At 42.5% G+C, this 14,368-nt stretch overlaps 1 protein-coding gene across 1 annotated transcript in view; it reads left to right on the top strand.

The window, feature by feature from the left end:
- Positions 1 to 14,368, top strand: part of ANTXR1 (ANTXR cell adhesion molecule 1) — a 111,270-nt gene that overhangs the window by 23,403 nt on the left and 73,499 nt on the right. Inside the window, exons 9-10 of the mRNA XM_037371756.1 lie at positions 4,201 to 4,261; positions 7,892 to 7,990. Coding sequence (XP_037227653.1) covers positions 4,201 to 4,261; positions 7,892 to 7,990 — 160 coding nt within the window. The remainder of the gene's footprint in view (positions 1 to 4,200; positions 4,262 to 7,891; positions 7,991 to 14,368) is intronic.

The raw sequence follows: 14,368 nt of genomic DNA, 5'->3' as shown, positions 1-14,368 counted from the left end.
TGGAGATGTAATCATGGGTCCCTTAGAAAGGATTCTCGACTGAGCTGCAGGAAGCCTCATGAAGCAGTTGTGATGTATAAGAAATGAAGTAGTAGGAACTAGTTTGTCTCCTATCTGTATAAATTGTGCAAATGATTCATCCTTTTAAAAAGTTTAATTTCCTGCATACTCCTTTTGGGCCACCTTGCAATGGTGTCCATCTACGCTCAATATTTTTCAGGTCTTGCCTCAGCTTTTAGAACTGATGTGACAGTTTAGTGTACTCCTTCACCCCAAGAAATTCTAGCTTGGAAATACACTGTCACTGAACATTTCTGTTACACAAATGTTTTCTGGGACGAACTGCAGTGCTGGATACGTGTAGCATGGTTACTTTTGTAAGAACATGAAGTGAGCATCTAATAGACAAAGAATGAGAAATGTGGTGACGCTTTTACGTACTCGTTCTGAGCTAGCTGTTCAAACTTTGCTTGCAAATAGGTAAACTGTATATTCCCTGTTGCAGGGAGAGGGGCTGAGACCCCGTGAATGGGAGAGACATGAGAGAAAGTTACTTCTTTTCCAAGACACGTCCTGTATGTGCAAAATCTGTAATGTACACAAAACGTCTAAGTCAGCTGTCTGTCTGAGTGTAAACCTCTAGTCTGAGCTGTACGCGTACACCGCCCAGGGTCAGCAAGCCGGGCTCTGTCAGCTTCTGCGGCCAGTAAGGACGGGTGGGAATCTCCAGTGGGCAATTCAGAGCTGGAGCTTCACACAGATATTCTGAATCTGTCTTCTGTCAGAGCCACGCTTTCTGTGTAGGCCAAAGAAAGTCAACAACTCCAGTCTCTATAGTCTTGTGTAGCTACCTTACTCATCTAAAGTAGAGGATGTGAACCCCCAGCCTCAATTGTATAAAAAGTAATGAGAAAAACAAAGTGTTTCTCATTACTTTTAGTGATATATGATCAGGCTTTCTCCTTTCTTCTCCCAAATGCATCTTTAAAAATGACTTAAATGTATTTATTTTACTTAGCTCATGCAGATATTATTGGACAGGAAGCACTTCATAAATAAATTACTGTTTTGTAATTGGCAACAGACTTAGCTATTTAGTAATTCAGCAGAGTCTGATAATGAGTATCTAGCCTCAGACTGTAGGTCATTCACACTAACACAGATTAGGCAGTAACCTTCTATTAAACTTCAGCATCCTGTTTGCTAATTAGCATTCCCAAATTTGTTGGAAAAAAAAATTATAACAAATATGCAGCTGCTGTGGTGAAGTAATCTGTCTGCATGCTTGTGGACCAGAATACCAAATGGAAGCTTCCAGCAGCTGCAGATTTTTTCTCCGCTTCTTCCCTTTGTTTCTGAAAGGGCCCGGGTGACCCGCAGGGCCTCTCCTGGCTCTTGGCCTTGAATGTGATGCCTGGCAGAAAGCTAAATTAGTCACAGGTAGTGCTAAATTCAGTACTGTCCTGACAGAGATAACTGTGACAAATGAAGCCATGGGTTGCATTTTTTATTTGGCATGTCAACAAATATTAACAAGAGATCCTCGCAGGAGCTTGCGTGAAGCTGGAGCATAATTGGAGCCCTGTAGAGTACAACAGAAGACTGATTTGGAAATCTGAGCTTGGTCATTAAGCGTGTGCTGCTAAAGACAATGGGATGCTTCCTCACCAAGGGTGAGCACTTGCTTCAAATGCTTTTCTGCGTGGATGCCAAGGCAAGCTGCCTCGAAGCCTGCAGCTAGTTACCAAGTAAACCAGCACTGTTGTAGTCCTCCTTATGAAAATGAGGATGTGGGGTCAGCTCTCCATGTATGCTGGTGGAGCGGTTTATAGGCGCTCAGCTGGGAGATTGCATCACCACTCCTGCATGTTATTTTGCTTTCCTGGGGAGCCAGACAGCAGTGAATGAAGTGCACCTACAGCCCACACAAGGCTGTGCGGTCCTCAGGAAATAAGAGAACAGATTTGATGAAATCTTCTACAATGAACATGTTGAAATTCATTTTGAATGTATTTTTATAACGAAGAATAGACATAAATGAATTCTTTTGCAATAGTTACTGCTGCCTGATTTTCACTTTAAGTTGGGGGTGGGTGCTTGGAGCATTGGAAACTTCTTATTCTAAAGCAAAATAAATGTTGCGGTTGGCACTGTAAAAAGCCATTAAGGCCAGCTTTTTATAGTCACATAAATGGATTGGATTGGACTGGAAGGGAGGGAAGGGAGCTCTGCATCATCTAATTGAGACACCTGCTATTCCACCCTCCATCTGAGCTGGCTTACAGCGTGAATGTTTGCAAATGACTGAATAGAAGTCATGAATTTCAAACTTAATCATGTGAGATTTTACTTGTTTGGTTTTTTTTTTAATGAAAGTATTGTATTTTTCATGTATTTGTTCTCAGTCTTGTTTGCCTACTTCTCTTTCACTTTATTGCTGAAAGGCAATAATAAGAAGAAATATATATTAAGATGTTTGGGGATGCTGAGGGAGCGGGGAACAGAATCTAAGGGGGTATTTGGAAAAATGTGGAAAGATTCCATTTTTCAGTGGAGAGGAAAAATACTTGGCAAAAAAAAATATCAACTCTTACTTGTGCTCATTAGCTCCAGCAGTCAATTTAAGAGGAAAAATACTGTATTTTTCAGAGAAGCAGAACCTGGAATGAGTAAGGGGGCAGGTACTAGAGGACTGACAGGAGATGGATGGATAGCTACAGATGGATACATTGGAAGAGTGTTTCTTACAGTCCTCTCTATTTTTTGTGTGTCTTCTTTCTTCTGCCTTTCAAATTCTTCTAGTGCTTTTCAGTTCTGTTCTCAGCTGTTGACTTTCTCTTTTTTCTTTTTTTTTTTTTCTTTGACTTTACAGTTCCTGTATGACCTTATTCCTGCAAATCTTTCTCCTCACTTGTCAGGCTGCCAGCAGCTCAGACAGTCCTGGTTCCTTCACTCCCTTGGTGCTCTTTCAGGCTCTTACCAGCCCTGCTTCTAAGTAACTTGAACTTTTGTTTTAAAGTTTTTAAGAAAGAAATTGTGGCTCTGTCTGTACCTTTTGTGATTAGGTATTTGAGGCAGAGGACCCTGATTGTGGAGAAAAAACAGATTATCTTTTTCTTACAGAATTTATTGTATTGGTTGCTGTTCTTTCCTTACAGATGTTTCAATTTAAAGTTGGGAAAATAATTTTCATGTTGGATTTGAGTCATGATGCTTGGCTGACATTTACTTGCCTCTTGGAGCTGACCTAAATTTTGATCAGTATTAGCTCGTCTAGGGGCTGCTCAGCCCAGTGCTGAACACCCACAGCTCTCGGTTGCTGCCGCTGTTCTCACAGGGGCTTACGGATACTGTCACAAGTTTGCTGACTGTATGCAGTGAAGAATTAGAGTTGGTCTTCAGGGCAGTTGAAAGGCTGCTGCATGCAAACAACAGCTTGAGCAATTTTAACACCATATGGGAATAAACAATGTCCAGCTCTAGCATGGTCCTCGTGCCTTGCAAGCAGGCTGCCGAGCCTGATGCTGAAGCATTTGTGTAAGTCGCTGTCTACACATAAAGCGGTTAAAGGCAGTGTCAACCCTTATGAAGACATTCTGCTTAATTTAATTTGGGTTTAAGTAAAGAACAATTACCTATACATCTTGATTTGAAATCACAGTGCAACTTAGAGGATGCACTCAGGTGTGCTCTCATAGATCAGATGAAAAAGTAAGGAGTTTGAACCCCTATGCTAAGACTTGAGAAGTGATTATGTAGATTTTCCTAGGATGTTTTAATGTGGAGGTAAACAGCTTGGCTTAAACTTGTGCTGTTTTGTTTTGAGTTTTAGGCTCCAGAATAATTTTGGAGAAGGAGGTGAGGCTGCAAAGGGAGGGCAATGGCATTGCCTCACTAACCCTTCAGAGTGCGCCTTAGTGGTTACAGATCCTAATCTACACCCTAACTTGTACCATGGACAAAGCAAGCTTGTACTGACATAGCAGAGAGGTGGCTTCCATTGCCTCCCTCTGCAGAAATAGCTTGCTGTGGAAGAGCAGTGACACCTGGTTATGATGGCGTAATTGTGACGTGAATGCAAAGTGCAACGTTAAGTTAAGCGTTTACGTGAGAATAAATGCATTCTCTCTTATACTTTCAGATTTGTGTTTCTATAGGAACAAGTCTGAGATACTTCATGACATTTGGTCTGTCTTTTAGATTTTGAAGAAATCCTGTATAGAAATTTTGGCGGCAGAGCCTTCCAGTATATGTGCAGGGGGTAAGTATAAATGTAGGCTCTAGTTGTTCGTGTTGCCTAAAATACATCTTTCTGTCCATCTCTAATTGCTGGAGAGTGCAAAGGGAACCAATTAACTGGAGCTAAATCCTTTGCTTTTTTTGGTGAATTTCTTTTTCATCTCACAGTAGCTTGCACGTTTCCCACTTCTGCCTAATGATGTCAAATGGGATTTTCTTACAGAAAAAGCTTGAGTTTGACAGTTCTGCTTAACTGTTGCACTCAAACCAGTCTGTCTTTCTTGGACTGTGCCAAAATTGAAGTAGATATGCTGCAAGAATACAAACCAAATCAGGAAATAAGACTTTGTGACTAGATTTAGAGTTTTGCAAATTCATCACCTCTGAAGACTGCTGAAGGAAGTACTTCTTAAGAAACGAGCAAGGAAGTCAAAAGAGCACACTTTGATCTAAAGGCTTCTAAGAGCCTTTGAACATTTCTTAGGCATTTAGTATTGACACAGTGACTGGGACTAGAATTTAAACCTCATTCAGCTGACCTGTGTAAACTGTAGTGCGCCCCCTCTTTGTGTGCTTGTTCTGATATGATTGTGTCACCTACACTGTGGCTTTAAAGTCCTGGCAAGCATTTCTGCATTCAGCAGAACTCAGTCTTTGTTGAAGAAAACTTCAAAAAAGTCTTTTTTGAAGAAAACCATTTTAGCCTCTTCCATCTGCTTCCTGTGAATTCTTCACATTTTATGAAGTGTATCCTAACTGTTAGTTGCATGTGTAACAACTCATAAAGTAGAGAGGTTGGGAGCAAAGCTGAGGTTTGTAGAGAAGGATGAGTCCGTGACAAGTCCTGCATCTTCCTTTTTCTTAAATTGGTAGTCCAAATAGGAAAACTAATTATCATTACTTCTTTGTTTTCACTTCTAAAGCAGCTGCTTTAATCATCCTTCCTGCATCTCCTGTTCCTGGAGCAACTGCCTGTATGCCTAAACATATATAGGCAGTCACCCTTTCCGAGCAGCAGGAAGACACCAGGCCAAATGCCCAATAAGAACCAGGCCTCAGTTTTGCATTCCATGCATGCCACTTACAGTAGTTCTGTTTTCTGAAGCCAGGATGGTATCATTGACATGAATTATAGTACTTAGTGATCTGTTTTTCATTTTTGCTGGCCAATTAAACAGTTCCTCTCTTTAAAAAGGCTCCAAAACAGGGCTCTTTCTACCTTAGCATGGTGGATGGTTGTTGTCATGGGTCTCTGATATAGTGAGCGATGTTCCGTAAATGTTTGGGAAAGGAAATGAAATTTTATGAAGATCCAGAGCCACTTTACAAACTTAAAGATTTTTTAAAAATGTATTTACATAGTTATACAAGTGATAAACAATGATACTTATGTAATGTTGTAAGCCAGAAGATGACTTATAACCATCATTCATAACTATCTTTAACACTTTCTAATATGCTTGGCAGTTGCTTATTCATCTTATCACTCCCATTCATTGTGTCTTAATGAGAATGTGGGAGTAACGTACAGCTGTATCCAGCAGAGCCAGCTGAAAGAAATGCAGAGGGGTTTTATATAAACTGTTCATACTGGAATTTGGCCAGTACTTCACAGGAGGAGGAGAAACTTTAAACTTGAAAAATGCCAACAGTTACTTAGAAGCTCAATTCAAGGCCCCATCTCTGAGTCTGGGCAAATAGTCCATTGCTCTCAAACTGCAGCTAACTTAATCGCTTAGGACTTTGAGACTAATGCAAGTGCCATTGAATATGAAAGCTATGTACATTTGTGTCTTTTTTAAACAATTTTTTGCAGGTATAGCTCTGATGCCTCATGTTTTCTTGTTCCTGTGCACATCCTTGAAGAGTGATGGTGCCATTTTTTTTTTGTGGTTTTGGTTTGGGTTTTTTTGTTTTTTTGTTTGGAAGGAGAGAACATGAGGGCTCCGTGTTCCCTGAGGCCACTCTTGCACTGCAGAGTGCTCCCAGACACTTGAGTCATGAATTTCAGCAGCAACACATAATTCTGAAATGTCAGTTTTTTGATGATCTGGTTTTGCATCAGTACCGACATGCAGGGTGCATACTGTATCTGGTCATTTCAGTCTCAAGCAGAGACAGGATCCCCGTGGTTAATCTGACATCATTGATATACTGTTCTTTGACTGTACTTGAACTCTCATTCCCCAGCAGTTGAGACTTCTGTGATTTCTCTTAAGTATTCATCAGCCCCCACGCTCCAGAACAGAGCTCTTCTCCCCTGTTCTTCCCAAATGCTCTTGGACAACACATAACGGGCCTGCAAGGCAGCTTCCCTGGCTAGATGTGGTGGGATGATTTGCAACTTGGCTGTAAACAAGTGGGACCTGGAAGAGAGCCCAGATTCCAGAGCAAATCTGCTTTTTTTTTTGACAAGTACAGTGTATGAGTCCTTAAGGGAGATGAAAGATGGGGACTGTAAAATGCAAAGGGAAAGATTTGAATCTGCAAAAACTAGGTTCCTTGTTTCTCCTGGGAATTTTAAAACCAGGGTGGTGTTTCTGAAGCACTGTAATTAGTCCTGTGTTGTCTTGGACGGTGAAATATTTTGTGTCCAAACCACATTCACCAGTGAAATATCAGTGGGGATTATCTGAGTGCCTCTCCTAGATAGTAACAGGAATTGTGGGGGCTGTTTCCTTCGCATGGGGAACTGCAGAGTTTGAGTCCCTATGTCTGCTGCCAGAACTTTTCTGGGACTATGGCCCTGTTTCAAAATCTGAAAGTCTGGAAATGGTGCTTGCCTTGCAAGGCAGTCTTAATGCTGGTGGCTGCAGGAAGTTCATAAACCTTTCCCAGTACTAGGCTCAAGTAGCTGGAGCAGCAAGGGATGGTAGACAGTGGTCCAAAAGACTTGGGAGGATATGATCTCATTGCTCAGCCCTGCTTGCTCAAAAAAAATGACTGCTCACTTCAGCGCTCAGGTGTAAGTGACTGTTCTTGAAGCTTTCTGCTTGCACTGCAGCTTGTGGTGACCTTGTAGAGTTATCTGGAAAAATAGCAGCAAGGAAGACTTGGGGAAATGCCCACCAACTTTGAGATCATAGCCTTTGTCCAGAGACTGGAAAGCTGGTCGGTTGATGAAATTCCCTGTCACTGTATGCACATAAGTCCAGTCAAAGACTCATGGTCATTGTACAGGCTAGTAGGGCAGGGTGTGACACAACTCGTGGCAACTGATACAATTTTGCAGTTACCTGCACTTGGGAAAGTAGCACTTGAACTTCTCCAAGTTATCTGTCACTGAAAGAATTTTTTTTTTCCTTTCCGTGGAAAGATAACCTTTGCCTTTCTTCACCCAAAACTTTCTGCCATTTAAAATGTCAAGCTGGGGAGGGGAAAGCTCAGTGTGTCTGAAGCTTAATGTTTGCACTGCAGGTCAGTTATAAAATGTTTCTGTTGCGTATTATTTACTATTTCTAAAAACTCAAATTGAAATTGGGTAGAGATGGAATGGAAGTCCAATTACTAACAATTTTTAAACTTAAAAATTGTTAAACTGCAAATCTTAGCTCAAGGATTTCAAGTGAAAACTTTTGGCATATGTGCCTTGTCTAAATGACCGTTCTTTGCCTTGCTATGTATCAATGATCTACTGTTTCTTTTGCTACAGAGTCGTTTCAGGTTGTCGTGAGAGGAAATGGATTTCGACATGCCCGTAATGTTGACAGAGTGCTCTGCAGTTTCAGGATCAATGACACGGTTACTCTCAGTAAGCTGCTTTGATATATTTTTTTTTTCTGATTCTGCACTGACAGACTTCTGCTTGCAAAAGATTTTGGATCTTCAAATACGTTGACTGTGAAGGTAATAATAATTATGGGATGAGGAACTATTAATTTGCAGAATGGAGAAGAGGTGATTTTTCTAGAGGAAAGCTGCTGCTGGTATTGTATACTGCGACTCTGACAGCAAGTATGTGATAAGCTTGAGCAGCAGAGAGGACAAAATATAGAAGACAAGGAACTTGCCTGTAAAGAGTATTTATATGTGTCTTGCTGGGTTAAGTATGTAGTGATATGAGTTCTGTTTCTCTCCTTACCTATATTTTGTGGTACTTAGCAGGCCTGGTCATGCATCTTAAATAAACACAATTGTTGGAAGCTGTGTTGGAGCAGTGGCGAAGGTATAGCTGTGCTTCTGTGGGTGCAGCTTGGAAAGATTTTTCCTCTACAGAGTCCACCCAGCAGAAGAACAAAAGTTAGAGAAGCAAATTGGACCCTGAGTGTCTGGCCTTTTTGTGAAGTGTACTGACAGCTGGAAGGCCTAATGATCCTCTTGTTCTCATCTGGCATGCCTGCAAACCCACATAGGAAACCAGATAGCGTAACTCATAGCTAACACCACCAGTAACAGTAGAATTCATCTTTTCTAACATGGAATCAATTTGGAAGCTGCCTGATGGTTTTGGAGGCAGTCCTGACCCTTTTGAGTAAAACCTAAATGCATTAATTAGTTTCTTACATGTGGAAGTCTAATGGCTTGATGTTGGATTTGCTCGTGCTTTGAGCATCTGTGTAATTTGCTCTTTGGAGCAGGGGAAGAGTTTGCTAAGGCTGTTTGCCATGTTGGGAATGCCACTGAGCATTCAGTGCAGGTATAGGACAGTGAGTGTATGTAATTTATCCTAAAGGGCTTTTGTACTGTTATGCTGGCTGCCTCTGTAGTAGGCAGGTTCTGGAATTGCTATCTCTTGTGTCACTAAGCAGAAAGCTTGGCTGGCTGTGGTTCGTATTTGCTTAAGCAGTTATGGTGAGTGCTGAGGACATGAAGATCAGGAGCTGGAGGGCTCAGTGTCCAGGGAGGAGCAAGTGGCATTGGAGGGGGGGAGGAGGGAAGGAGAGGGATCTGGGCTGGGTAAAAAAGCACTGGTGTGGGAGGGATATGGTGAATTAACTGTTTTGGAGGCACCTCCATGCAGCCCAGATCTAAGTGCTGGAGATGTGTGAGCAAGTGAAGGGTGGCTTTCAAACAAAGAACAGCAGAAGCAGCCACAGATTCACTTATTTTCTTTCTAAGCCCCATAAAATCGGAACCAAACCTGACGTGTGGCCGGAACTCCTTAAATCTGGATCATGGCTGTATTTAGATGTTGAACCATGTTCGGTTTCTCCCCAGAGCTCAGATCCAAAGTTTTGTTTGGATCCTATGTGTTATAAAGTCACCCATAGTTCTCCAGAGCTAGGTAGGAAACCTTCCCTTCTCTCTCCACCTGGAAGGTTCCAATGGAAATGAAATTGCTGTTCAAATATTTACAAGTTTTCTTTTCATCAAAAGTCTGAAACCATGTGGTACAAACCCATAAGCCTCTGGGTTTGGCTGCTGGAAGCCGACAGTTTGTAGCATCCTTAGTTTGCATGTCTGCTGTCTTTTTTTCAATTAAAACATGAATATCCTGTATTAAACATAACATTTGGGTGAAAACTTCCACTTTGTGGAGGAGCTACTTTCAGTTAAGGAGAAGCATTAGTGGAGAATTTTTCAAGCAGTCATATTTTATGCCAAGAAATGCATGGATGTGTATAATGGAAGTTCTAGGAGTTACAAGACCACGGCTCAGCATGACAGAAGACCGTAAAGCTGCAAGATTTAGGGGTGCCCACGTCACCCTGCTGTAGCTTGGCCTGGCCTTGTTTTAAGCCCTGAACTTCCCTTAGGCCAGATTTCCCTTTGAGAGACCTGAGCTGTTGATGATTTCTAACGGAAGATGGCTTGGGTCAGTGTGTGCACCGTTTCAGATCCACCAAGGGCCAGATTTGCAGCCTGTGTAGGGCGGGGATAAGAGCTAGGTTTGGTCCTTCCTTAGTGGAAGGACATCATTACTCTACTTCCCCAAACTCCTTTCCATTTCTTCTATAAATAGCTTTCAAGAGCTGCAGCACAAAGGTCTTTGAGAGTAAGTTCTGAAAGCCTGAAAAACTTGGATCTTGGGCTTAATTTGAACGTTTTTTTGAGGAGCTTTAAAATAATCTGTGTCTTTAAGAGAAAAAAACATTGGAAGGTGTATATGAATGGAGTAAACTCTGCTACCCCGGGTTTACAAATGGGGGAACTGAAGTTACAGTACTGAAAGTAGCTGCTCCAAGTGAGCTAATCGCAGGCAAGCGGGCGGATGTCCTGACACCCAGCCTAGCGCTCTTCCTATACTGGTTTGTGGGGCCTCTTCAGAAGCTAGAGATTTGGTGCAGGTCTTCTTTCTGGATTGCCTGTTCTTCATTTATTTCTGCCTTCATATCCGTCGAACAACTGCCCTTCTTATGGCCCCCTTTACACTGTGAATCCAGGACTCTGAGCCTGAATGGAAGGTGAAACAGCTACTGTTCCTGCCAGCAGCTTTGTGAGTTATGGAAGTGATACTAATGCTATCCTTTTCTCTCTTAGGTAAAGTCTTTTCAGCACTTGACTTGCTTTCCCTCCAGAGAAGACTACTCGCTCCCTTGTCATTAGCTTGAAAGTTACCTCTCTTACCTGAGGCTAGCTGTGACCTGCCAGTTGCATCCCAGTTGATTCTCAACTCAGCTTCCTAGGAGCTGGCTGGCTCTGGAGCAAGGCATTCATTCCTGGAAACATCCTAAAGTCCTCACAGAGCTAAGAATGTCATCCATCAACTTTCCACTATTCAGTGTCCTGTCTGTGGAGACACAGAAACATCCAGTGTTGCCAATGGGAGGAACTGTTTGCGAGGGTTACCTCACTCCCAGACACTGTGACCTGGTGTTGGTGGGGTGAGGAGAACAACTCCTTCTCTTCTTGTGCGCTGACTGCTTGTCTAGCTGAGTAATTTATTACGGTGTCTGTCATCATAATTTCATAGTAGCTTTCAGGAAAGATCAGTTTATCTTAGTGCAACCCATGGACTTTAATTTGAAGCTGTCTTCCTGTGTCCACAAAATGACTGTGGAAAATGAGGAGATGAGCCAAATATGTTTCCTGCCCCCCTGACCTGATGCATTCATTGTGTCCTGAATTGATGCATAGGTGAAAAGTGAGCTCATTCTCCTTGGCACTGCACCAAGACTTCTCAGTTCGTTTTGCACTAGTCTGTCTGATGCAGTGACCTGCAAGCAGAGAGGCTGCAAACAGTTTCTGAGCTCAAACCATTTCCTCACTGAGGGAACTCAACAGTTGCTCATCAGTGTTCTCAACCCCCAGTCTCTCCTGGTGGGAACTGGCACAGCTCTGTTAAGTTGCTTTATGTGAGAACGTATCTCAGTGTTTCGCTTTACTGGAGCCTGCAGCTCCAGCCTGCATTCTCAGTGTGCCTTTGGCACTTAAATGCGAACAGCTTACTGTAAGAGTTAAATAAATTAGAATTTTATGGAAACCTTATGGAGATTGGATAGTTCAGTTATTTTTGATTGCTTGAAACCTCTCGGCCTCTGATTGTATCAGGGAGGGAGAGAGGGATTTTTAAAGATAACGCTAAGCCAACAGTTCCTGAAACCTTAAATTATCCCAGATGAGATGCAGGCCAGCACAGCTAGGACTCACTGAGGTAAAGGGCATGAGCTAATAGGTTTTTATTGGGATTATTGGCAGAGAAAAGTGGCAGGTGAAGAGAGCATCAGCTCATAATGTTCATAGCTTTGGGATAAAAAAAAAGGAACATCTGTAGAAACCATGAAGAATATTTGGCTGAGCAGAACTGTAATCAGATGCATGTTCAACAGCAGGATGTTTTCTGCCAGCAACAGGACCTAGGAGAATTGGTTTCAGACTGCACAGAGTTAAAAGTAATTACGCAGTGCAGTGATTTATGACTGCTTTGTGGTGCTAAAATGTCTTTGTCTGCCCAGATTGTGCAGGATCCAGCAAAGATAGTTCTGGGCATAGAGACGAGCTTTGTCCTAGGCAATTTAAAACTGAATCAAGAGATGAAAGATCAGTGAGGAAACAGCATGCCCTGCAGCAGGGGTGGGGCTAGATCTTTTGCATTCTAGTGAATACTCTGGACACTTGGCCGAAACTGATCCTTTGGACAAACTCGCCTGATTATTTTTTTTTTTCTCCAGCACTGAGTACCAGAAGTGAGGGGAAAATGAGGCAAAGACATTGGGAGCAGGACTTTGCCAGGTACCAGTGGAGAGTGAGCTGTATAGGGAACTGTATCCCAAAACTGCCCAAGAAACGCCTTTTAAAAGTGGTCTTCTGTTTTTAAATCCCTAGCAGGTTGCTCTGTTTTCCCTGACTTTCCTTTCTCCTGGCAGCACGGTACTTTTCTGGTGATACCTTCTTTACTTTCTCACAACGTGGTCACTCAGCACAGTAATGTTTTGCTTTGCAGTTCCACACACTAATCCCCAATTTCCCCACTTGATCATGTCACTTTAACTCTCCACTGAACCTTTTCCTTTCATGTTCTTATAGTAGCTTTTCCCTCTTTCCACTATGGTAGAAGAGAACTTCCATTACTGTGTACTAACTCCATCAGGTGTTTTTGAGAGTGTGACCTTTATGAAGGACACAATGTATGCCTCTAATGTGAAAACATACACCAAGGTGAGCTTGGAATCCTGTTTTAAAGGATGACCCAAGTTGTTGCATGACAGAGAATATGAAAACAGAAGAAATGGTCACACTTCCTTCATAGGCTCTCCTAGCCTCCAACAAATTGCAGTGTAAGAACTTTTAAAATGGGATTCCTGTGCATTTACCTCCAGCAGACTTCTCTGCAACTGTCTAGGCTGAGTGTGAAGGAGCAAGCACAGGGCAGCCAGGAAACTTGGGCTGAACGAGGAGGAGAATCTCTGTGGAATGTGAAGTGCTTTACTAAGCTCACTTTTTTATACTGTCTGCTGCCGGGGAACCAAGATGGTCTCTTGCTGCGACACCAGTAGATCTGTACAAATAAGTACACTGGAGCTTATGGTAACAGCTCTGAGATTGCAGTGGAGCTGTTGCAGTGCTGGAGCAAGACGCTCCTGCCCAGGGCTGCCCCTGTCGTACCGCAGCATGTGCTGCTCTCCTGAGCCACCCGTTGTGCGCATGAGCAAATGAAGTGTGGTGCTTTGTCAAGTTCTGTTCGTAGCCTTGCAGCTATGTGTGCTTGTTGAACAGAGCTGCAGGCACAGCAGATGAACCCACCAGAGAAAAAAGCAATTCCTTCCAGATCCTTTCTCTCCATCTAGAGATTGTTATGAATGTGATATCATTGTTCTGTGCTTATCTGTTTCTTTCCCCCTGTCCCCTAACTCTGCTCTGAATGGCTTTGGCATTCAAAGCTCCCTACACAAAGCAGAGCAATTATAGTATGATCTCAATGTGGTTTTCATTACAGCATTAACAAAACATTTCTTATTTATGGGTCTTTCTCATAGGCAGTTTCTCTAGCTCAGAGAGTATTCCAGTGTCTTTCTACATTCCTATCTCCCCACAAAATGGGTTTGAAAGAAAAACTTTTCCTGCAGAGTTGTCACAAGGAGTGGCATAGGAGTCGTTGTCAGCCAGGGGGAACAGAGACTGTGCTGTGGGAGGCAGTGCAGAGAATTATGGAGGTATTTTTTCTCATCTGAGGTGACAAAGGGACAATGGAAGTACTCAGGCTCACGATGGCTCAGGGCTACCCATCAAGAGTGGGCTGAGGTGCCGACAAGAACAGCTGCCTTAGCACAGATGTTCCTGAGGGAGTCTTATGTGAGAGCAGCCAGGCTGCCACCCCCAATTTGGCTGTATTTGTCTAATAGTCCAGAGTCTTCTCTCTTGCTGAAACAGAAGACTTCTTTTGTCTCTTTAAAGCATTTTTGAAGATGTGCTTTAGTTGAATGCAAATCATAAGTACAGGGATAACAGAGGGAAATTGTTGGTCTGTGATACATGGGAAGTTTGGCAAACAGCTTTTGAAGCCTTTTCTGGACTAAAATACTGCTGATATTGCGAGTCCAACGAGCAGCAGTTGTGATATTGTGGTGGCAATTTGAAAATGTGCTTTTTAAAATGCTTCTGTAAGGGATCTTTGCAGTTACTTTTCAAAATGCCACTTGGTTCTTGGATGAACCGTTAAACCAGAGAAAAGGCCATTAATTTTTGCTTGGTTATATGGCTAAAAGAAAGTACTACTATCTGTCTTGGTCACCTTCTTTGGGGTTTTATG

Source organism: Falco rusticolus, chromosome 20 (assembly GCF_015220075.1).
Source record: "Falco rusticolus isolate bFalRus1 chromosome 20, bFalRus1.pri, whole genome shotgun sequence".
NCBI classification, from domain to species: Eukaryota; Metazoa; Chordata; class Aves; order Falconiformes; family Falconidae; genus Falco; species Falco rusticolus.
The sequence above is the reverse complement of the archived record's forward strand: the minus strand, read 5'-3'. Positions and strand labels throughout refer to the sequence as shown.